The 23,549-nt window shown below is 54.3% G+C and overlaps 2 protein-coding genes across 8 annotated transcripts in view; one reads left to right on the top strand and one right to left on the bottom strand.

Annotated features, from left to right (window-relative positions):
* Window positions 1-232: 232 nt before the first annotated feature.
* LOC102098026 (inhibin beta C chain-like) lies at window positions 233-4,390 on the bottom strand. Its single transcript, XM_013371035.3, has 2 exons — window positions 3,922-4,390; window positions 233-1,702 (listed from the first exon to the last, which is right to left on the bottom strand). The coding sequence occupies exons 1-2, from the start codon at window positions 4,259-4,261 to the stop codon at window positions 960-962; spliced, it is 1,083 nt and encodes a 360-aa protein (XP_013226489.2). The 5' UTR covers window positions 4,262-4,390; the 3' UTR covers window positions 233-959.
* A 1,249-nt stretch (window positions 4,391-5,639) lies between these two features.
* The window catches only part of R3HDM2 (R3H domain containing 2), a 34,346-nt gene continuing 16,436 nt past the window's right edge, over window positions 5,640-23,549 (top strand). For 3 of the 7 annotated variants that reach the window (XM_065043580.1, XM_065043578.1, XM_065043579.1), the window contains exons 1-5: window positions 6,270-6,362; window positions 19,335-19,533; window positions 20,834-20,875; window positions 21,013-21,099; window positions 22,326-22,452. In XM_065043580.1, the coding sequence (XP_064899652.1) occupies window positions 19,366-19,533; window positions 20,834-20,875; window positions 21,013-21,099; window positions 22,326-22,452 (424 nt within the window). In that variant the 5' untranslated portion in view covers window positions 6,270-6,362; window positions 19,335-19,365. Of the gene's footprint in view, window positions 5,779-5,880; window positions 5,900-6,234; window positions 6,363-11,520; window positions 11,672-19,334; window positions 19,534-20,833; window positions 20,876-21,012; window positions 21,100-22,325; window positions 22,453-23,549 lie in introns of those variants that run through there. The other 4 variants (XM_065043575.1, XM_065043574.1, XM_065043577.1 and 1 more) reach the window with 4 other exon arrangements.

Below are 23,549 nucleotides of genomic sequence, written 5' to 3'. Positions count from 1 at the left end.
GAGAGCCAAGGGCACTCTGAGCTCTGCCCACAGGTGTGAGGCAGCGAGGAAGGGGATGGATGGACAGAGCTGGACTGACACCCACACGGAGCAATCACAGTGTTCCAGCCCATTAGCATCCTGCTCATTATTTAAGAATGTCAGGGCCTTCCAGTTGGTTCTTCTTCCGATCTCTCTGGTTCTTCTCTCTGTCTCTGGGGTAGCTGGGAAGTTCAGTTTGGACGTTTAGTTCGGCTTTTACCATTTTGCAGAGGCCTCTGAGCCTTTCTGCCTTTCTCCACTGTTTTCTCTCTCTGGGATCGGCTCTTTGGGCCACGTGTGGTTTGCTGGGACCGGCTGCTCAGTTGTGGCCAGAGTTCATAGGGAATTGCATTGTGCATCTTTTATTTCTATTTTATATATATATTTACTAGTAGCGTATTAGTATTTTGTTATTTTATTAAGCTGTGTTGATCTTAATCCAAGTTTCTCCCTTCCCTTTTGGTTCTCTCCCCTACTGGGGGAGTGTGTGAGGGGTGAGTGAGTGGCTGCGTGGTTGTATTGCCAGCTCGGGTGAAACCACGACACCTCCCCACCCCCAGCATCTTTTCAGCTCCTGTCTCCCCAGCACCCTGATGTGGCCGCTGCTGGAACCCATTACCTGAAGAGCACATGTTCCTGGGACCAGCGGCCGGGCGAGCTGGTGCTGCCCGGACATGCCCGGGAAGTCATGCTCTGCAGGTAGAGGGTCTGGCGTCCATCAGGAATGCGTCTCCGAGCCTGTGGCTCATGAGCAGAGAGGAATCCATGGGCAGATCTGAAGGGGGGAAAGAGCCGGGAGGGAGGAGAGGACTTGCAGAGTCAGCATCACCCTTGATACTTCATCCTCAGGAGGAGAAAACACCTCGGCAGGGTTCCCATCTCTCAGCAGCTTGCCAGGTCTCGCACTGCCAGAGCGGGGCCGGGAGGAGGGGAGCCGGTCAGGTACAACCGCAGGCATCCACAATCATGTCGGGGATGTCGGTCTTGACGATGTTGCTGTCGCGGTCATAGTAGAGCAGAGAGAGGGGGCGACGCTGCGTGGGGACGCAGCAGGAGTCCACGGCCGCGTCCGCGTTGTTGGCTTTGATGAGGTTGAGGACGGCTGTGTGGAAGGAGGCGGCGAGGCCGGGGATGCCAGCCATGTGCAGGGGGCAGAGGCCCGCGCAGTAGTTCATGTGATATCCCTCCGGCTGGATGATCCAGTCCTCCCAGCCGATCTCCTTGAAGTCCACGAAGAATTCCTTGCGGCAGCACATCCGAGAGTCCGCGCCGCAATCGATGCCGCGCCGCTGCACTCGGTGGGGCATCCTGTCCCGCGCCCGGGCTGCCACAAATGGCCAGTGGGAATCACTGTGGCCAAGCAGGAGGGGAGCCCCCCAGTCCTCCAGCATCTCCAGCTCCACCGTGAGCCTTTGGCTCCCTCGGCCAAAGAGGCTCTGGATGGCCCGGCCCACGTCCAGCGTGGCCCAGCCAGCCCTCGGCACCTCCAGCTGTGTCTCGTTGGCCACCGTCACGTTGAGCCCCGTTGGATCTGACTGCAAGAGTCTGACAGTGACAGGACGCGTCCCAGGGCCGCGGGCCACCCAGAACAGGTAGAGGGTGGCTTGGAGGATTTCGGTACTCCCAGCCAGCTCCCGAGTGAAGCGGAAATGCAGGCGAACGCTGCGGGAGGTGAAGGACCCTGCGCACAGAACCGAAAGCAGAGTCAGGAGCTGAAGGGAGGATGATGGGGCTCCCCCAGCTGAAGGCCACCAAATGGGTGGGATGTCAAAGCCAAACAGTACATGGAGGTGCTGAGGGGCTGCCCCTTCCCTGCGCTGCTGCTTGTCCTCCTTATGCTGCTCTAAAGTGGCAACATCTGGGCTGATGCTGAACCTGGTTTGGTTCCACCTCCACCCGCCTTGCCAGTGAAGCTGCTGCGGGTTCTGGAGCAGGTTATCTGGCTGTGTAAACCAGCCTTGTATTTAAGACAGTCGCTGTGGGAAACTATGGCGAGGGGTATGGAAACAGAAATTAGCCTTGATGATATTAAGGCCTACCTGTGAGAAAGATGGGAGTAAAGGAGTATCTGGAGATATTAAGGTGTACCCGTGAGAAAGAAGGGAGTAAAACATTGACGTCAGCCAAAATTGGCCAGTGACATGTTACTATTACAGCAAAAAGACATGAGCTGGTAAAGACTATATAAAAAGGCATTTGTGGCAATAAATGGAGACTGCTGTTTGTACTTAAGAGCTTGGTCTATGTCGTTTGTCCGTGACAAGTCACGCTGGTTTGCACCTCCAGGACTATCTCTGCTGGAACAAGCGCCTGCTCCAGCACGTCCCACCCTTGCTGCTGCTGGGGCTGCAGAGCCGCTCTCCTCCTCGCCAAGGAAAGGCTGCCGGGGACCGCGAGAGCAGCGCTGGGCTCCTCGGCACAACCCCGCGGTCTGGCACAGCGCGGCGAGGCCGCAGCCTGAGCTCAGCCCCGTGGCCCACGCCAGCTCTTCTGCTTCCAGCAGACGCTCCACTGAGCCAGGAGACAGCTCCCTATTGTCCTCGTGTACCGGAACACAATGTACTGCGGAGGAGCATTGTTCCCAGGGGTCTTCAAGGACGTGGCAAGCCCTCGCTATCCCACAGCAGCCATGCAAACCAAGGAGGACAGGGAATTGATTGAAAGAGTCCAGCGCAGAGACACAAAGATGACGGAGGGAGCAGAGCATCTCCCATGTGAGGAAAGGCTGAGGGAGCTGGGGCTCTGGAGCTGGACAAGAGGAGACTGAGGGGGGACTCATTCCTGGGGATCAAGATGGAAAGGGGGAGTGTCAGGAGGATGGAGCCAGGCTCTTCTGGTGACAACCAGTGACAGGACAAGGGGCAATGGGTGCAAACTGGAACACAGGAGGTTCCACTTAAATCTGAGCAGAAACTTGTTCGTGGTGAGGGTGGCAGAGCCTGGCCCAGGCTGCCCAGGGGGTTGTGGAGTCTCCTTCTGTGCAGACATTCCAACCCGCCTGGTTCCTGTGTAACCTCATCTGGGTGTTCCTGCTCCATGGGGGGATTGCACTGGGTGAGCTTTCCAGGTCCTTCCAACCCCTGGGATCCACTCTGGGATTCTGTGACTGTGTGTGCCCTGCAAACCTCACCAAGCAGCAGCTTGGGCTGGGCAAAGCAACGATGCACAAGGATGCTCTGCAGGGCGGAGCAGCAATTCTGCTTCTTTCCAAAGGCGGCTGTATCTATCTGGGAGAAGTGAGGGGTATGGGACACTGTTTTTCTAGTGACACCCATCAGGACTCCTGAGCACGCCTTGGAGAGCCCTGTCCCTCCAGCAATGCAGCTGATTCTGGAGTTGATTCTGGAGCTGATTCTCGTTCCTACACAAAACCCACGGCTTTGCGTAGGAAGCAGAGACACGGCCGAGTGCAGGAAGCAGATGGGCTTTGGAGCCTAAGTCCAAACGCTGTGAGCTAAAGGGAATCTAGGCTTAAAAACACGTTTTGAAAAACATGGCTATCTGACCCCTCCACCTCTAACACAAATGGGGAGGCTTCAACAGAAATGGCCATCAAATTGCATATATCCCAGCCATCCGCCTTTGCTCCTGCGCCCACCACCTCGCCCCAACGCGTCCCACATGGAAATGAGAGGGTCCAAGAGCCTCGGTGGTGTTTTCCCTGCCCGTGGCAAGGGGTGGCTGGTTGAGATAAGATCGGGGTGTGGATGCAAAGGTTCTGGATATGGAGCTTCTCATTCCTAGTCGTTCCAGCCTGGCATTGCTCACGGGAGCGTGATGCCCTCATGCAAAGCTTTAGAAATGTTCATGCAGCCGAGGAAATCTTCCCACTTTCCCCCTGTGCCCCCCAACCTCAGGGCCCAACCCACCGTGCCCATGGGACGTGGGGTCTGTACAGACCTGCCTCAGCAAAGCTCAAGATCTCGTATTCCTGCACGCCCACCCCGGGACGTAGGACGTGGCCATCACGGGGCATCCCCGGCGGGGCGGCCGTGTCGGTGCGCTGCACACGCAGCCTGCGGAGAGCGGTCAGCGGGGCCCGTCTGGACGTGGGCTGCGTGATGTTGGGCTTGTCCGGCAGATGGAGCTTGGAGAGGATGCTCTGCTTGGCCAGCGCGATGAGGACGTCCCGCTGCACGCTGGGGGCCAGGTCGGCCAGCCCGCAGGATGGGCACCACACGCCTTTGGGAGCCGCCATCCTCAGAAGGCTCAGGAGCAGGAAAGCCACCATGGCTGTCATCTCCAGTGCCAGATGTGACAACCTGGGGGTCTCAAGCACACAGCGTTCCTCCGGCCGCCCGATAAGTCGGAGTTAAACTGGGACAGCGGCGCCGGGGCTGGGAGAGCGGAGTGTGGCGGCAGGACGGCAGCGCTGGACTCCGCGGGAGCAGAGTGAGGATGGGCTCGTTCTCCTGACGTGGCCACAAATATTGGCTGATCCAGGACAAGATAAACGCCCCTGTGATCCCGCCGGAGTGTCTGCCGGGCACGGGGTAGCCAGGTTAACGTGGACAAGGGTGGATGGTGCCCCCGCTTGGCAGAGGCTGCCCGGGGGCTGGGGCTTGAACTGAGGGTCTCACACCACCCCTAGGGAGCCCCATTCCCAGGGTCCCGCACCGCAACATGGTGGTGTCCTGCACCACGCTCTGGGCAGCCCCTGTTGCCCCGGGGGGCTCACGTCGTGCGCAGGGAGCACTGCCACCTGCCTGGGTGCCCACTCCTGGGGTGTGTTCCCTTGGCCAAGGCAGGTTGTCTGGGACCAAGAATGCAACTGGAATCTTGTGTCCAGTTGTGGCCCCTCAGTTCCAGCAGGACAGGGAACTGCTGCAGAGAGTCCAGCGCAGCCACCAAGATGCTGGAGGGAGTGGAGCATCTCCCGTGTGAGGAAAGGCTGAGGGAGCTGGGGCTCTGGAGCTGGACAAGAGGAGACTGAGGGGGGACTCATTCCTGGGGATCAAGATGGAAAGGGGGAGTGTCACGAGGATGGAGCCAGGCTCTTCTGGTGACAACCAGTGACAGGACAAGGGGCAATGGGTGCAAACTGGAACACAGGAGGTTCCACTTAAATATGAGCAGAAACTGGTTCCTGGTGAGGGTGGCAGAGCCTGGCCCAGGCTGCCCAGGGGGTTGTGGAGTCTCCTTCTCTGCAGACATTCCAACCCGCCTGGTTCCTGTGTAACCTCATCTGGGTGTTCCTGCTCCATGGGGGGATTGCACTGGATGAGCTTTCCAGGTCCCTTCAATCCCTGACATTCTGTGACTGTGTGCTTGTGTGACACGGGGCTCCCCAGGGGCGGGGCACCCCGAGGGGGCGCGGCCTCGGGGGTGGAGCCTTACCCCCGAATGGCGGGAACGTCCCCACTCCCCGCTGCCACCTCCACCACACCAGGGGTCGCTGCCGCGCCCCTCCCGCCTTCCCGAGGCGCCGCGTCCGGCCGGTTGCCACGACAACGGGCGCGCTCTGGTGACGCATCGCGCACGGAGCAGTGACGCAGCGCGCACGCCCGGCGGGGGAGGGGCCCGCCCGCTTCTTTCCTTTTTTTTCCCCCCTCCCCCCCCCTTTTTTTTTTTCCTTTTTTTTTTTTTTTTTCCCGTTTCTTCCCCTTTTCTCCCCGTTCCGGCCGCCCCTTCCCCCCCATCCTGTCCCCCCGTCCGCCCGCCGCCCCGCCCGGGCGGCCCGCGCTGGCCCAGGCCCGGCCCGGCCCGGGGTGGTGGCGGCGGCGGCGGCGGCGGCCCCGCGGCGCAGGGCCCGGCCCGGTAAGTGCGCGGGGGCGGGCGGCGGGTCGGGGCCGGAGCGCGGGGCGGGTTGTGGCGATGCCCCCGGGGATCCCGCTTGCGGTGTCGCCCCCGCGGGCCCGCGGCCCTGGAGATCCGAGCGGTGAGTCCCGGGGGAGCGCTCGGTGCCCGCCGCCTCGGCGGTGGCGGTGGCGGTGCGGGGCGGGTTCGCACCCCCACGCCGTCCCGAAGCTGCGGGTGTTGGTTTGTACGAGCCTTCGGTGGGTCGCTGCCGTGGGGGTGACGGCGACACCGGGGTTGTGCCGCGGGCTGCCCAGCACCGCTCCGGTGTTTCTCTCCTGCTTCTCCTCCCCATTCTGCTCCTCTGAGGAGCTGTCGGAGCGTTTCTTGCCGGGTTTTGTTTTCTGCTGGAGATGTGTCCTGCAGCTTGTGCTTATTAATTAAAACTAAAGTAGAAATCCCCTCGGTTTGCTCCAGCCTGGCTGCCGCAAGAGCTGCCCCTGTGTTTCCAGCACACTTTGTACTTGCGAGAGGCCGAGGAGGGAGAGCAACAGGTGGGCGAGAAGGCCTGTGGATAGCGATCCCCTGCTGCAGGGTTTGCACAGGTGAGGATGCCTTTCAACAGGTTGTTCTCCATGGCGACGCGTTGCTGGAGATGCCACCCGGCTCTTGAGGAGCTGGATTAAGGCTCCCAAATCAATTCCTGCCACTTGTGAAGGGGAAACCTCACTTGGATATGGGCCATTCCCTTATCTCTCTGCCTGCTTGTGAATGGGGACTGGTGCCCTGGACGTGAGGAGGTTACGGGGCCACTTGACCCCTTAGGGCATCGCAGTCTTTGTCCAGTGGTTCCTCGGGGACGGTTGGAGTGAGGAACAGAACAAAACCTGGCTTGATTTAACAATATCAGACAGCGGTTTGTAGCGTCACCCTCCTCTTTGGCTGAGTCTTAGTAGCTTCATTTGCTTCAACCTTCCTACGATCAAGACTGAGAAGTTATATTCTGTATTCCTCTCAATTCAGAGATATATAATGTGGTCAAACGCTGCTTTGAGCTGCAGCTGTCTGACCTGTGAGGGTCAAGGCTGGTAGCCCATTCAGCAGAGTGCAATTAAAGGAGCTAATTAGTTCGGTCAGATTTCTTCTTGGGTGTTTGTTGCTGGTTTGGGGTAGGAGCTGCAGTCATTGAGCTGGGAGAAGCAGATACTTCTAAATCTGGCCAGCAGCTCGCCAGAACACGGTGCATTTTAGAGCAGACCGTGGCCTCTTGCATCCTGTGCAACACGCGAATTGCTTAGAATGTCTTTTCTTAAGAGCTGGAGCTGACATTTGAAAGGATGGTGGGATGTAGTTGAGAACCAGCCTTTCCCCCCCCTCCTCCCTCAAATACACCACGCTCTCCTCCATCTTTTCTTGAACATTCTCTTGATTTCTCAGCCCTATTTAAACCCAGGATGATGTGACCTGCGTCCCGGATCGAAGCCGAGGTGAGATGCGCTGCTGCGGCGCTGTTGCTGTGCCCGAGCGTGGGCACAGCAAGAGGAAGGGCTCATGACTCCTGTCTGCCAGCGCCGGGATTCCCCGGCATGTCTGTTGTCAACGGGGCGCATGCGGATTTATGGTTTCGTATCGAGCCCGGTTTCATTATGTAGTGGGAGCACAAGCTGTCTCTGTACCGCAGGCTGAGTCACTGCTGCCTCCCAGTGAATTTCAGCGATGATTATCGGGTGTGGGCAGATGCAGTCTGCTCTTTATAGCAGCTCGCTTGGATTTATTTAATGAAGTTTTTAAATCTTTCTGTTGCTTTGAGAAACTGATTTTCTCCCGAGCCGAGTTTAGACACAAGAGCCGCTTTATCACAGAAGGTGTTTTGTGTATCTCCTCTTTTGGGCGGCTTTAGCTCCCCCAAAACTGGCAAAACCCTCAGCTTTTGCATGTGATGTGTTTATGGGGTTTTAGCACTTGGTTTTGTGCTGGTGCAGGGGGAGCGATTCTGCCCTGTTGTGTGATATCGGGGCTTTTATTGGTACAAATACACTCAATCTGATGCCTGTGGGAACAAGCTCCTCTGATAACGAAACCTCCGGCCCATAAGCGACTCTGTGCTGGGGGTTGTACCGACATAACGACGTGAATAAATGACGATTGATGTCTGGTGGCCGGGTTCTGCGCTGAGGATGGGTGTCATGGTTCTGTCTTGCCACTAGCGGGAGCATTAATAGCTTCTCTTTGATCTGCTCACTTAGCAGAAGGGGTTTTATCCAGGAAATTCTCCATTTGGGGTGCTGGAGGAAAAGTTGGCACCCCCTATGACCTCGACCGAGCAAGGGGCAGAGGCATAAATGGCTTTTTAACATATGTAAATGGGATTTACTTCAGGTGCCCATCATAATGCGCAAAACTTTGCGATTGGAGATTCCGATGCCGTTGGGAGATTTATTCTTGTCATAACTGCAAGTCTGATAATGTATGGAAGATTGGTTGGACTCCTTCCATCCCATCTTCCTTTCATAACATACAGTCCCATGACTTGCTTTCCAGAAATAGCAGCCGGCTGGGGGGGGAATCCCAAAATATTGATGGAAAGCCGCCTCTGTGTGCGCATTCATTAGGTTTTGAATTAACCGTACCTAATAGCATTTTAATTTTCCCTATCAAAAATGTACTGTATTTTCTTCTTAGCGGTGTTTCCTATCTGGGAAGTACTTGGGAAACCGGTGTCATTCTTCTTCACAAGCGAGCGGTTTGTGTCATGTTACACCTACCTCAAGACGTCTTAAGACAGCTGAATCTTTTAGGTTAGCAAAGTGTTTGGTGTTTAACACATGGTTTTTAGTGCAAGAAAGGTGGTGGAATGTGGAGAGAACAGTATGTTGTTGCCTACCAGGGTGGTGGTGTTCGTATAGTATATTCATATATTTTTGTCTATTACATCTATTTTGTGGGATGGAGATGGTTGGACAGTTTGCCATGTTACGATCGATGCCTGAATTTAAGAGAACTGGATTTAGAACAGCTGGATAGAGAAAAGGCTTTAATTGTCCCATTAGAAACAGCTGGCGCTCGTTCCACCTTCACCCCCCAATAGAAAACAGATTGTACCAACTAAGTCCTCCGAGCTGAACGTCTCTGATCCCAAGTCCCCGCGTCTTCCCACCCAGCGCTGGCTCCGCCGCCTCTCTTTTTGGGCTCCGATCCAGGAGGGGCAGCCCTGCTTGACAAGCTCATCATCATCAGAACTGGTTGGATTCCCAATTGAAAGGGTAAACAGCTCGACACGTGCTGGGCTCAGTCCGCAGAGCTGGGGTGCTGCGGCACCCACGGGCTGCCCGCGTTGTGGACACGCATGCTGTAGTTCACACCACCCCTCTTTGATTCTCCCCCCGTTCCTCTGGCATCGGCGCATGTTCTATTTTTAAACGGCGCTGCGCTCTGTATTGCGGCATTTCTCCTCCTGAATTATTTATCAGCGTTCGGAGCTGAATGGAGCGCGCGCGCTACGTTTTTTCCACCGCTCGTTACTGCCCACGTGTCTGTCTTGAGCCATTGACAGATTTGGTTCATGTCAAATGCGCCGGCCGCGGCGCTGAGAGGGGCTGGAGGGGCCGATGGGCTTTGCTTGCAGCCCGTGCCAGCACGGGGTCACTCGCCTCTCTGCGTGTTTAACGCTCTCCTCGCTGGGGCGGACGGGGAGGGGATGGTTGCCATGATAACACACCCTCCGCTGCTCCAGATTCGAAGGGAAGGTTCCTTTTTAAACCAAAATGCTTTATTACTTCCTGGAGGTCCAGCCTTGCAGCTCCACGCGTGTGTGTGCGGGCACGTGCGGAGCACGGTGTCAGAAACCGAAGCAGACTCCAAGCTTTGTTGCTCGGCGATGTCCTGGTGTTGGGCACAGACAACACCCGGAGCTGCTGCCATTTCCGTGCCCAGTTTTCCCTGACCCGGTTTCACTGCGCACACGCGGTACCCGAGCAAACGGTGCGGAGCTGCTTTTCGTTCTGCGTTAGCATCAATGGTGGGAACTGACAGTGGGTTCAGCAGGGGGTCCTGAGCTCGTGGTGTGTGCTTGGGTGCTTAGGGTGGGCTGCTTTGGAAACGGGAAGGTCTGGGAGAAGGGAAGAACAGCATCCTAAGTTCCCTTCTTTTATAGTATTAATCTTGCCATTGCCAGGCTCCGGAGAGAAGAAAACAATCATCTTGCCAATAGAAAAGGCCCAGTAGGGTCTCTCAGCAAAGCAGATTTTATTCACAATTTTGCAAGATGGGGTGTTTTACCTACAGGTCGGCATATAGAATAGCGCAAAAACCCCACTTATATCCCCCAAATCCCGCCACAAATTCCCTCCCCTGTTCCCCAGTGGTTGGTACTGCAGGGTTTACAGACCCCCCGACCCTGCCTCAGTTTACCCATCTCATTCACCTCATTCTAACAACACCCTTCCCCTTACCGATCTATTTAAAATATGGATTCCTGGCTCTTTGGCCGCCCGTCCTCCCAGATTAACTTGTAAATACAGGCGTCAATTCGCATCCCCGGATTAGTTGAAGAGACTTTGTTTTACATTAAGGATTCATAGTCTGATGTGTCTCATTCCCCCCAACTGGGATCAGGCACCAGCTCCTCGGTTTTGTAAAACCAACGTTCCTTCGTTAAACGTTCCTTACACAGAGTAGAGCCTGCCAGCCACTGTCTTTAAATTGGATTGAAATGCAGCAGAACGCTGCTGGTTCCACTAGGGGGGTTTGGCGATTTTAAGGATCTGTGGAGCAAAGACCCTTGGCCTGTGCAAGGTGTGTTGGAGCACTGCCCGTGGACTTGAACTCTATCACTTCTTTGTTGGTCAAGTACCTTCTTCAGGGCTCAGAAGTCCGGGTTTGAAGCTCAGGGACCTGCCTGGGTGTTGGGAATGAACAACCACACAATAATGAGTTCAAAAGGGGGGAACTGGCTGGCACCGCGTGGAGATCGTGGTTCTGTTTCCTTGGACAGACACCTGGATACAACTTGGAGCTTGGGGCATGGAGGGGGTTGGTCTGTGCTCCCAAGTGATAAAACAAGAGGAAACGGCTTCAAGTTGCACCAGGAGAGGTTTAAAATGGATATTGGGAAGAAATTCTTCAAGGAAAGGGCTATTGGGCATTGAACATGCTGCCCAGGGCAGTGCTGGAGTCACCATCCCTGGAGGGGTTTAAAAGGCGTTTAGACGAGGTTTAGGGACGTGGTTTAGTGCTGGAGTTGGGTTATGGTTGCATTGATGATCCTGAGCGTCTCTTCCAACCAAAATCATTCTATGATTAATAAACCCCTATCATCATCCTCTAGTCCAGAAAGAATTCTGTGATTTGCATCTCGTTCCGTGCATCTGTCAGCATTTCATCACTAGTAAACGAGCAAGAAAAAAACCCAATTAAACCATTAACGGACCCCTTGGAAACATCGCAGTGACGCGAGGCTGCCCACGACCTACCTGTGCGCAGGTGGGACGTTCCGCAACGCGCCGGCCGTCCTCTGGAAGATGCCGTGATACCGTGGCACCTCTTTGCTCCTGCACTGCCTCAAGTTGCTGGCGGGGAACGGGGGCTGCGTCTTTAAAGCCTTTTCAGGGCGGCGTGGAGGCAGCTCCATGGAAGTGTTTGAATGAGAGCAGGAGGGGGTGCGCATGTGGCTATTGGCAGAGCTCTCGATGACATCCTCCGAACAGCTGGGCTCTGCTTTGCTTCCGAGCCGCTTGTCGGAGCAATTAGCTCGCTGGAGCAGCAGCGAAAATCGCTGGCGTCTCGTTCGGGGTGGAGAGCTGGCCCCGAAGGAGCAGGATGATTTGGGCAAAATTCCTCTTCAAGCGGTTGTGACAATGAGGTCTGCGTTGAGATCGGGGAACAGATGACCTGCCGAGAGCACACAACCGCCACGGTGAGTTTATTTCTAGACTAGATCTTCAATTATTTTTGGCTTGAGGAGGGTTGACTTCCTCTCCCTATGTCCCCACTGCAACATACAGTGTATAAATGCAAGTGTTTTGGGGATGGGGGACCTGCCACCGTTCAAGCGACAGCTGCTTGATGGGGTTAATTTAAAATGGTGCAGTAATGAATATGTGGCTCTGTGATCCCATTCAAGACGTGTGTTTTTACCTCGTTTTGCGACGCCGGAGTCGCACCCACCGGCGCGGGGGAATCCCCGATAAGCAGCCGTGTCATTAAGGAGTTCCCGTGACGGTCTCAGGGGTTCTCCTCCTCTCTCGCCCTGCTCTCTATGCCGCTGCGTCGCTTCTCATCACTTTGCAGCGCCAAAATACTTCCCGTTCCTTTGCCGGGTTGCACTTTAAAGGATTTACCTGATCAAAGCTGGCTAGTTGATGAGAAATGTTGCCTGGTTAATTGGCTATGGGCCATATGACGTTTCCAGGCTACCTCACGCAGTTCCGTGTTCTGCAGGACTGTATTTGTGTTCACGGATGTATTAACCCCGGTTTTAAACTATTTTAAACCCATCGCTGCGCTTGGCTTGGTTTTAGTGGAATCAGGAGTTTAGATAGCCTTCAAATCCTTCCCACACATTAATCATCCAGTCCTGCCTAAAAATCAAAGCACTGGAAGTGATGCTCCGTTCGTTTGAGATTCAGTGCTAGGAGCTGGGTTTCTTGGGCTGGAGGTGCAGTTACCGCGCTGCAGGATCTTCCCTCAGGTGCATCAGACCTGGTTTTCCCTTTCCTTAGTGTCTTTAAATGCTTATTTAAACTGGAAGCATCACCTGTGGCTCGAGACTCTGCAAACAGCAGCTGCAGCGATCAAACTAATTTCTGGATCCCACCTGGAAACCAGCCCCAGTGACTTGTATTTGGTGACAAGTGGCTCCGTGTCCTCTGCCAGCGCGGTAGCAGAAGGAGCATCTTGAAAATAGAAAAATGAATATAAAGAGCAGCCCGACTCTTTTCCTTCTTCCCAAGGAAGAGCTGCGATGCTTTGGGTCTGATTAGTGAAGTTTGAGCATTGGGAATAGCGAGCTGGGCTGGGGATCCCTCGCTCTGGCACGGGCACAACAGGAAGGTGCCAGCAAGGCGTTAAGAACTATTTCTAACGTTGTGCCTTTTTGCTGAGCGTGTTGCCACCTCTCTATCTGCAGATGTCTCCTGTATTTCATTACGGATGGGGCGAGGCGGAAGGAATTCTGCATGGGGTTCTCTGAAAGAATGAGGCCGCGCGTCGGCGGGAGCAGCGCCGGGTTTTCCTCCGGGCGCCGAAGGGTTAACAGAGGTTCCTGCTCAGTGCTGCCCTATTGAGTCTTGACACTGTGGAAAGGAGGTGGATAATTCCTCGCTTGCTTTTGAGGAAACCCCCGTGGTGGCCAACCCTCTTAATTGTTGCTGGGAAACCGCTTTGACGTCACGGGAGCAGTTCCCTGCGCTTGGGATGAGGACAGGAATAGATGGGGAGAGGAGAAAGCGCTGCGAAACGGAGAAGGGAAAGAACTTTTGGATGGGGAGCTTCTCATCTCACGCTTCTCTTTTCTTATCCCACCCTTCTGCCCAGGGGACCCCAGAGAAACCATCTCCCACCGCATCACAGTAGCACAGTATGTTTGGGGTTGGAAGGGACCTCAAAAGATCATCCAGTCCAATCCCCCCATGGAGCAGGAACACCCAGATGAGGTTACACAGGAACCAGGCGGGTTGGAATGTCTGCACAGAAGGAGACTCCACAACCCCCTGGGCAGCCTGGGCCAGGCTCTGCCACCCTCACTGAGAAGAAGTTTTTTCTCAAATTTAAGTGGAACCTCTTGTGTTCCAGCTTGACACCCATCTCTCTTGTCCTGTCATTGTTTGCCACCCAGAAGAGCCTGGCTCCATCCTCATGGCACTCACCCTTTATATATTTATAAACATTAATGAGGTCCCCCCTTAGTCTCCTCTTCTCCAAACTAAAGAGCCCCAGCTCCCTCAGCCTTTCCTCACACGGGAGATGCTCCACTCCCTCCAGCATCTTGGTGGCTGCGCTGGACTCTCTGCAGCAGTTCCCTGTCCTGCTGGAACTGAGGGGCCACAACTGGACACAATATTCCAGGTGTGGTCTCCCCAGGGCAGAGCAGAGGGGCAGGAGAACCTCTCTGACCTACTGACCCCCCCCTTCTAACCCACCCCAGGTCCCATTGGCTTCCTGGCCACAAGGGCCAGTGCTGGCTCATGCTCACCCTGCTGTCCCCAGGACCCCCAGCTCCCTTTCCCCTACACTGCTCTCTAATATGTAATTTCCCAACCTATACTGGAACCTGGGGTTGTTCCTGCCCAGATGCAGGACTCTACACTTTCCCTTGTTAAATTTCATCAGGTTATTCCCCGCCCAGCTCTCCAGCCTGTCCAGGTCTCTGATGGCAGCACAGCTTCCAGTGTCACCACTGCTCCAGCTTGGTGTCACCAGCAAACTTGCTGACAGTCACTCTATTCCCTCATCTAAATCGTTAATGAATATATTGAATAATATTGGCCCCAGTACTGACCCCTGAGGCACTGCACTAGATACTGGCCTCCAACTGGACTCCGCACCATTGACCACCACTCTCTGGCTTCTCTCCTTAAGCCAGTTTGCAACCCACCTCACTACTCTATTGCCTACACCACACCTCAACTGAGCTGTGAGGATGCTGTGGGAGACTGTGTCAAAGGCTCAGCTCTCCAAGTTTCCCCATCAGCCTTATGGCGACTCTTCCTGCCGCTGCTCCACCCAACCAGCACTTTTAATGCGTTGGGAAAAACACCAACACACCCCTTTATCCTTTTGGTGTTTCCCTTTGGCTGCGAGCCCCCAAATTCCACAGCTGACTCGGTGATGGTGCAGTGGACCGTGACAGCAGCGCTCTGGGTAGAAAACCCCCCGAGTCGCATCCAGCTGGACAAGTCAGGCTATTGAAGTTTGGCTTTTTGAAGCCCACGGGCTCAGCACGCCGTGTCTTTTCAATTCTCTCTTTCCTCGGGTGCCAATGCGCCTTTATGGTTCTGGCACATTGGATTCCTGTGTGCCACGTGAAGATGGTTTGGGCACCACTGCCACCGGTTGTGTCAGGCTTGGAGTATAGTAATAGCGAGTTGATGCTTATCCTGATTTTAGTGCTTGAATTGATTGAGAGAGGTAACAAAATAACCGGTTGGGTTTGGTTGTTTTCTTCCCCTTGAAATTATCCTGTGGCTCGAAACATTCTACATCACGAAATCCATGCATGTACCACACAACTGAGAGCTGCTGCTACGGTGGTAGTTCAGCTGTTCCCCAGAACACACCTACCGGCTGTTGTGCCGGTCAGCGGCGCTGCCTGCGCCTGTCCCAGTGAACAGCGTTTCCCGTCCCCTTGTTCACATCAGGTTGTCTCTCCCCTTTCCACCTGCAGCCAGACCCTTCCATCCGCATCATCGTTCCACCTCTTTGATGCAATGTGGGGGTGGAGATGGAGATTTGAAGCGATGACTAAGCACCGGGAGCCTGTGCGGCCAAACACATCTGCCCTCCTGCTTTTTGCTCATTGATTTGCTTTTGCTAAGTTTTGGTAGTGAGGAATTAAACCCCTCTGTTCAATGGGGAGACTTGAGAGGTTGATTTGTTGGCTGAAAGTTGTAGCTTATGGGTGTTCTTGAGTTCTTTCTTACTGAACCAGGTGCTTGTTCTTGCTAGAGCTGTAACCTCGCTGTTTTTCCAGCAGTTTGCTTAAAAGGCTCTTTACCTGTTTGTTTCCAAGCTGAGGTTGCAGATTTTGGATGGGGTGCTGGCTTTGCCCCCATCAGCAGCATCAGTGCAGGCAGAACAGCCCAAACGGAGCCTGGGAGGGAGATGATGCAGGAGCCACGTGGCTTTGCTTGGTCCGACTAGCAAAGCCTTTCCCTCCAACCTCTTGTTGCATCTGGTAGGTGTGCTTTACAATGGAAAAACCTTCCCAGCTGCTCTGCCCTGGCAGAAAAGGCAAAGACTCAAGTCTCCCGAAGATCCCCGCGTGCGCAGAGGAAGCGCCGAGGAGGCTTTAACGCCTTGAGTTTGCAGCGCCCTCCCCACCGCGCTGCCTCCGCTTTTCCCTGTGAAAAAGCCTTTCTCAACAGCAGACGCTGAGCTGGGGAAGGGGACTGAGGAGGGGGAACCTGCATCCCCCCCCCCCAAACCTGGCTGGTTGCCCCTGGTGACAGAGCCGGTTGCCATGGAGCCGCGGTTTTGATTGGGCGATGCGGAAGCCAATGAGCAAATTGTTCGAGAGAGCATCATCATTTAACCTTGCAGGAGGTGCTTACTCAGTGATATATGATGCTAATACTAAAGCCTTTCACACGGAGTGGTGAAGTGATGCTGGAAGAAGGCCGCTGCTTTCCCCGTCCCCTCTCACAGGCTCGTTTGTTGGTTTTAATTAACCAGTTGCGCCAGCAAACCTCCCAGTGCTCAGAATTGACTCTCATTGTCCATCAGAGCGACGTAGTGGGGACTGACCTGCCTGACAGTAGCTTCGGGATGTTTATTTCTGATCCCTTAGAGCGTTTAAACTCCGATTGGAGCTGTTTTGTTTCTAAGCCTGTTTTCTTTACATCTTATAACCAGCCTGAGGATGGAGGAAGCCGCTGTTAGGGCTGTGTCAGGGTTTCTTCTTGGCACCGAAGCTCCATAGTGAAACTCCGTTCCAGTGATGCTGGGCTGTCTCTGGTCAGATTTTTCCTCTGAAAAATTGGTCAGTAAGCAAGGGGAGGGGAAGTGAGCCAAGATTCTTTGTCTTCAAAGCAAACTGCAAAGCCTGAAGGCTGTGAGCTGCAAACTTGCTCCTGCGGTCACAGCTTGGACAGGGACTGAGGAAGCAAAGCCCACTCGCTTGGTTCCTTCCCTCCTGAAAACTCTCCTGCATGGTGGGACGAGCTACCGCAGGCACCTCTGTCCTGTTGAAACAGGAGCGTCCATCCAGCCAGGCTGCCGTGTGTCTCCGTTTCGCTCACAGGAGCGTGTCTGTGCTCTGAGAAACAGGGCCAGGAAGAGTGTGTTCAGTAGTTTGCTGCTGGATCCATCCAAACCAGAGATGCAGGAGTTTGTTGCTTTTATTCCCCGCCTAACCAGGAGCGGATGCTGCCATCGTTGGTGTGGCTTGGCAGCTGCGAATCGCATGTAGCTGGAAGCCGGCAGAGATGGAATTTGGTGTTCCCCTTCAGGGTGTAAATCAGCCCTGGCTACCCATTGTGCATCACTGACACCATCACCCCTCTCCCAGCCTGTTCACCTCACCAGCCTCCAGACCCAAACCCAAACCAGTGGCAGCTCAACCACCTTCTGTTGCTCCGCTATCACAGAATCCCAGAGTGTCAGGTGTTGGGAGGGACCTGGAAAGCTCATCCAGTGCAATCCCCCCATGGAGCAGGAACACCCAGATGAGGTTACACAGGAACCAGGCGGGTTGGAATGTCTGCAGAGAAGGAGACTCCACAACCCCCTGGGCAGCCTGGGCCAGGCTCTGCCACCCTCACCAGGAACAAGTTTCTGCTCATATTTAGGTGGAACCTCCTGTGTTCCAGTTTGCACCCATTGCCCCTTGTCCTGTCACTGGTTGTCACCAGAAGAGCCTGGCTCCATCCTCCTGGCACTCCCCCTTTCCATACTGATCCCCAGGAATGAGTCCCCCCTCAGTCTCCTCTTGTCCAGCTCCAGAGCCCCAGCTCCCTCAGCCTTTCCTCACACGGGAGATGCTCCACTCCCTCCAGCATCTTGGTGGCTGCGCTGGACTCTCTGCAGCAGTTCCCTGTCCTGCTGGAACTGGGGGGCCACAACTGGACACAAGATTCCAGGTGTGGTCTCCCCAGGGCAGAGCAGAGGGGCAGGAGAACCTCTCTGACCTACTGACCCCCCCCTTCTAACCCACCCCAGGTACCATTGGCTTCCTGGCCACAAGGGCCAGTGCTGGCTCAGCCCACAGCACCCGGCATTCCCAGCTGGTCTCCCATCCAAGTACTGACCGGGCCCGACCCTGCTTAGCTTCCGAGATCAGGCATTCTCAGGGTGCTATGGCTGTATATTTTATGTATATATATATATGTATGTATATATATATATGTACCCCAAGTATATCCTGATAGTATCTGAACTAAACCCTTCTTTCAAGGACAGAGCAGAGGGGCAGGAGAACCTCTCTGACCTACTGACCACCCCCTTCTAACCCACCCCAGGTCCCATTGGCTTCCTGGCCACAAGGGCCCAGTGCTGGCTCATGGTCACCCTGCTGTCCCCCAGGTCCCTTTCCCCTGCACTGCTTCTCTTTTCTAACACAGATTTTTTGCGCTTTCCCTAACGCTGCCTCTCTGCAACCTTTTCCTCTCCCTGGCAAGGCGCAGCTCAGTCCCACCAAGTCCTATGAGCTTCCACTTTTCTCCGCAAGCCGCTGTCTGTCACGGCAGCTCGTGTGTGCCGCCCCCTCCCTCGCCCACGGCCGTCCCGGGGGAGCGGGGCTGATTCATTCATTCCGAAAGGAAACCTCCTCTCGGAAGCATCGCGATTGAGAAGCACTAGCAGTGCACGTATCTCCTCTGAGTTTGATGCGAAGGGAGATATCCTGGAGGGCTGTTGGTGCTTTGTCAGGAGGAGGCAGCCTACAAACGTCAGTTCGGTGGCTCCGAGTCGTCTTTTCTAGAAGAGGAGAGGGAGAACTGGTTATGTTCTGCTTGTGATGCTGAAGTTACATTGCACTATGATGAGAAAAGATCCCGTTACTCATCTCAGATTTGACTGAGGCGCTTGGCTTGGGGGTAAAAATAGAATCATTTTAGTTGGAAGAGACCCTCAGGATCATCAAGTCCAACCATAACCTCGCCCAACTCCAGCACTAAACCACGTCCCTAAGAACCTCATCTCAATGCCTTGTTGTTGAACCTCAGACTATTGGCCTCAGCCCATGGATCCAGATCCCTCTGTGTGATCTTCCCACCCTCCAGCAGATCAACACTCCACCCAGTTTGGTGTCATCTGCACACTAAGGGTGCTCTCGATCCCCTCATCCACAGCATTGAGAAAGAGATTCAACAACACGGAGCTTCTTGCAGGGCTGCTCCGGGAACCGCTTTCTGTATCTGGAACTGATTCCTGTACCTGTAATAAGAGTCAAATACATGTTCTATGTTCAGCAGCTCCACAAATTAAAGGGGAATGATGTTGAATTAGTTAATGAATATTAGCAGTCGCCATGGAAAGCCAGGAGTTGATTAATGTCTGTGAGGTCTGACTCTTTTTCAGCCGTATCTGCCCAAGTAATTCATAAAACAAGTTGTAAAACATCGGCTCTGGTTTAGAATCATTTCGGTTGGAAGAGACCCTCAGGATCATCAAGTCCAACCATAACCTCACCCAACTCCAGCACTAAACCACATCCCTAAACCTCGTCTAAACGCCTTTTAAACCCCTCCAGGGATGGTGACTCCAGCACTGCCCTGGGCAGCCTGTTCAATGCCCAACAGCCCTTTCCATGAAGAATATTCTCCTAATATCCAATCTAAACCACCCCTGGCGCAACTTGAAGCCTGTTGGCATTTCCAGTGGCCAGGCCTGACTCCCTTGTACCCCGTTCTGTCCCCTCGCAGGTGCCCATCGCTGCGTCGTAGGGCTCTGAAGATGTCAACCAGCACCACAACGCAGGAGTCTCTGGAAATAATGAAGGAGTCTGAAAAAAAGGTGGTCGAGGAATCCGTGAACAAAACCAAATACGTATCCAGGTCACCGAGCAAGGAGGAGGCGGAGAAGGACACGGGGGAGGACGCCAGCGTGCGCCAGGAATCGCAGGTAAGGGAGCGGACGCGCGGGTCGACCCTTCGCGGTCTGCGCCCTCTCCTACAAACACGCCGTAGTTTGCCAAGTGCCTCTTAAATCAGAGCAGCGCTGTGTCTCTCGTGATCCGCTGTGTCAGAACCACCTTCGCGTCCCAGAAATGGTACGAGAGTTCTAGTTTTCCCACTTAGAAGTGGCGTTTCGTGCACCTTTTGCCTGGTTCCTCGTGCACCAGGCAGAGCATGGGAAGGTGAAAAGTCCTTGGCTACTGGGCAACAACCAAAACATCAGTGTATTAGCAACGCTCTTCTCAGACTAAACCCAAAACATAGCACTAGACCAGAAGGAAAATTAACTCCATCCCAGCTGAAACCAGGATAGTCAGAAACAGAAGAACTGGGTGAAGAGTCTTACATCTGGGCAGGAACAAGCCCAGGTTCCAGTGTAAGTTGGGGAATGAGCTGTTAGAGAGCAGTGTAGGGGAAAGGGAGCTGGGGGTCCTGGGGACAGCAGGGTGACCATGAGCCAGCACTGGGCCCTTGTGGCCAGGAAGCCAATGGGACCTGGGGTGGGTTAGAAGGGGGTGGTCAGTAGGTCAGAGAGGTTCTCCTGCCCCTCTGCTCTGCCCTGGGGAGACCACACCTGGAATATTGTGTCCAGTTGTGGCCCCTCAGTTCCAGCAGGACAGGGAACTGCTGGAGAGAGTCCAGCGCAGCCACCAAGATGCTGGAGGGAGTGGAGCATCTCCCGTGTGAGGAAAGGCTGAGGGAGCTGGGGCTCTGGAGCTGGACAAGAGGAGACTGAGGGGGGACTCATTGCTGGGGATCAAGATGGAAAGGGGGAGTGTCAGGAGGATGGAGCCAGGCTCTTCTGGTGACAACCAGTGACAGGACAAGGGGCAATGGGTGCAAACTGGAACACAGGAGGTTCCGCTTAAATCTGAGCAGAAACTTGTTCGTGGTGAGGGTGGCAGAGCCTGGCCCAGGCTGCCCAGGGGGTTGTGGAGTCTCCTTCTCTGCAGACATTCCAACCCGCCTGGTTCCTGTGTAACCTCATCTGGGTGTTCCTGCTCCATGGGGGGATTGCACTGGGTGAGCTTTCCAGGTCCCTTCCAACCCCTGACACTCTGGGATTCTGTGATCCACCTGAAGTTTCTTAAGCATTTTTGCCCATCTCGGACCTGACAGAGCTCCGGCTCTTCCTTTTTGCACGTGTTTCCATTTTCTTCGGTGTTGTGCTGCTTTACGCCGCAGATGCCGTTTGCAGTGTGCACGTTCAGGTTGAGCTGCTCACCTTCTCTCTCTTTTCTCCACAGAGGCGAACATCGAGTCATGGACACGCCAGAAAAAGAGCCAAGGTACGCCCTGTTCCCATGTCCCCTTCGCTTTTTGGCCATCCCAAGCTGAGTCACGAATGGCTTGGCAATGCAGCAGCATTAAGTGTGTGTGTTTTGGGCGAGATGTCTTAACTAGAGCCTTTCTTTTCCTTCTCCAGTCTAATTCGAAGCTTAAACTGGTCAGGAGTTTGGCTGTATGTGAAGAATCATCTAGCCCGTTCGTGGATGGGTTGCTGGAGTCCCAGGTAGGCCTAGAATGAGACAAACTGTGGAGCAGGGAAGCCTGGAATATCCACATCTTGCTCAAAGCGATGTCCTGTCCTACGCTTGTGCCTCTGAGAGCCAAGAATTTCCCCCAGGAAGCTGCTTTTGAGGCACCCACAACTACTCAAGTTGTGCAAGGTTATGCCTCTGAAAATGGAATGACCCTTGGCCTTCACAAAGCCCTGGGGCTTTGGCCGTGGCCAAACACTCCTGAGTGCAAAATTAACAGCATTTTATCAGCTTTGAGCAGGGAAGCACATGCCTGCGATCCTGAGGTGATCCGGGCAAGGTGGGTTTTCAACAGCGACAGATGGTGTTGAGGGTCCCGTCAGAGCCTGAACAAGTGTTGTGGTTTCACCCGAGCTGGCAATACAACCACACAGCCTGTCACTCACCCTCCAGAACAGGGAGGGAATCAAAAGGGAGAAACTTGGATTGAGATCAACACAGTTTAATAAAATGACAAAATGCTGATACACTGTTAGTAAATATATATATAAAATTAAAATAAAAGATAGTCAAGGCAATTCCTCATGAACACGCTGAGCAGCCAGTGCCAGGAAACGGCACCTGGTCCCAAAGCCGATCCCAGAGAGAGAAAAGAGAGGAGAAAGGCAGAAAGGCTCAGAGGCCTCTGCAAAATGGTGAAAGGATGAATTAAACATCCCAACCAAAAACTTCCCCGGCTGCGCCAAAAAGAGCGAAGAGAAGAACCAGAGAGATCAGAAGAACCAAAACCAGAAGGTCCCGACTCTCCTTAAATAATGAGCAGGATGCTAATGGGCTGGAACACTGTGATTGCTCCGTGTGGGTGTCAGTCCAGCTCTGTCCGTCCATCCCCTTCCTCGCTGCCTCACACCTGTGGGCAGAGCTCAGAGTGTCCTTGGCTCTCAGAGCAGAGCGATTCAAAACATGAACCCTGTGCTGGGCTGGTATCTGCTTGTTCTCAAACTGAGTGCAAATCATGAGCGTGCTGGCTGGGAAAGAGAAAGGTTTGTAATGCACGAAGAAAATCAACCCATTTTCAGTCCAGCCAGCACACAAATGCTTCTCGTTGGGAGGAGGGTGGGGAGAGATGCTGCTCCGTCTCAGGTCTGAGACCTGAATCTCCTCCGTTTCTCAGCTGCCGATATCTCCAGCCATGCTGCTGATTCCAGGCAGCGTCCAAGTGCCTCAGAGCAGCCTGGTTTGATTTGTTTTGTTCCAGGACATCATTCAGTTGCACGTCAGCTGCCCCTCTGACAAGGAAGAGGAAAAGTCCACGAAAGATGGGACCGAGAAAGAAGAAAAAGACAAGAATAAAGAAAAGGCGCCAAGGAAGATGCTGTCTCGAGGTCAGGTCCTGTCTTCCTGCTTTGATTCTGCTGGCCAGGGGTACAGTTGTTGCAAGAACAGTTCTCTGGTGGCTTTTTAAATGTGCAGATGTAAACCACAAAAGACCCACTGTATAGACTTTTGCTTTTCGGTTTAAATTTGATGTTATGAAACCTGCCGCGGGTGGCAAGATGGGAGGTTGCAAAGAAGGCAGGAGGGCTCTGCAGAGGGGTCTGGATAGACTGGAACAATGGGCTGATTCACAATGGGATGAAGTTCAACAAGGGCAAGTGCCGGGTCCTGCCCTTTGGCCACAACAACCCCCTGAGTGCTCCAGGCTGGGCACAGAGTGGCTGGAGAGCAGGCAGGCAGAAAGGGACCTGGGGGACTAATGGACAGGAAGCTCAACATGAGCCAACAGTGTGCCCAGGTGGCCAAGAAGGCCAATGGGATCCTGGCCTGTATCAAAACCAGCGTGGTCAGCAGGACCAGGGCAGTGATCCTTCCCCTGTGCTCTGCACTGGGGAGGCCACACCTGGAGTATTGTGGTCAGTTCTGGGCCCCTCAGCTCAGGAAAGAGATTGAAGTGCTGGAGCAGGTCCAGAGAAGAGCAACAAGACTGGGGAAGGGACTTGAACACAAGCCCTATGGGGAGAGGCTGAGGGAGCTGGGCTTGTTTAGCCTGGAGAAGAGGAGGCTTAGAGGTGAGCTCAGCACTCTCTAGAACTACCTGAAGGGCAGTTCTAGCCAGGTGGGGATTGGGCTCTTCTCCAGGCATCAGCAATAGGACAAGGGGCCATGGGCTTCAACTCTGCCAGGGGAAATTGAGGCTGGAGATTAGAAAGCAATTCTGTGCAGAGAGAGTGGTCAGGATTGGAATGGCTGCCCAGGGAGGTGCTGGACTCACCGGCCTGGAGGTTTTTAAACTGAGATTGGACATGGCGCTTAGTGCCCTGATCTAGTCAATGGACTGGAGTTGGACCAAGGGTTGGACTGGATGGTCTCTGGGGTCTTTTCCAACCCAGTCCATTCTGTGATTCTGTGAAAGACGTGAGCTGAGTTTCTGCAGTGTGATTTTGGGACACACAAATGGCTAAAAGATACATTTTGTCTGGTG

Source organism: Columba livia, chromosome 29, assembly GCF_036013475.1.
Source record: "Columba livia isolate bColLiv1 breed racing homer chromosome 29, bColLiv1.pat.W.v2, whole genome shotgun sequence".
Classification (NCBI taxonomy): domain Eukaryota; kingdom Metazoa; phylum Chordata; class Aves; order Columbiformes; family Columbidae; genus Columba; species Columba livia.
Note: the sequence above shows the minus strand (reverse complement) of the source record. Positions and strands in the feature narration are given on the sequence as shown.

Excerpts from the sequence above, each read along its gene's own strand:
- LOC102098026 (XM_013371035.3), bottom strand. The coding sequence starts at position 4,261 with ATGACAGCCATGGTGGCTTTCCTGCTCCTGAGCCTTCTGAGGATGGCG. Across the intron at positions 1,703-3,921 it reads CTTGAGCTTTGCTGAGGCAG|GGTCCTTCACCTCCCGCAGC; the intron begins GTCTGTACAGAC and ends TTCTGTGCGCAG.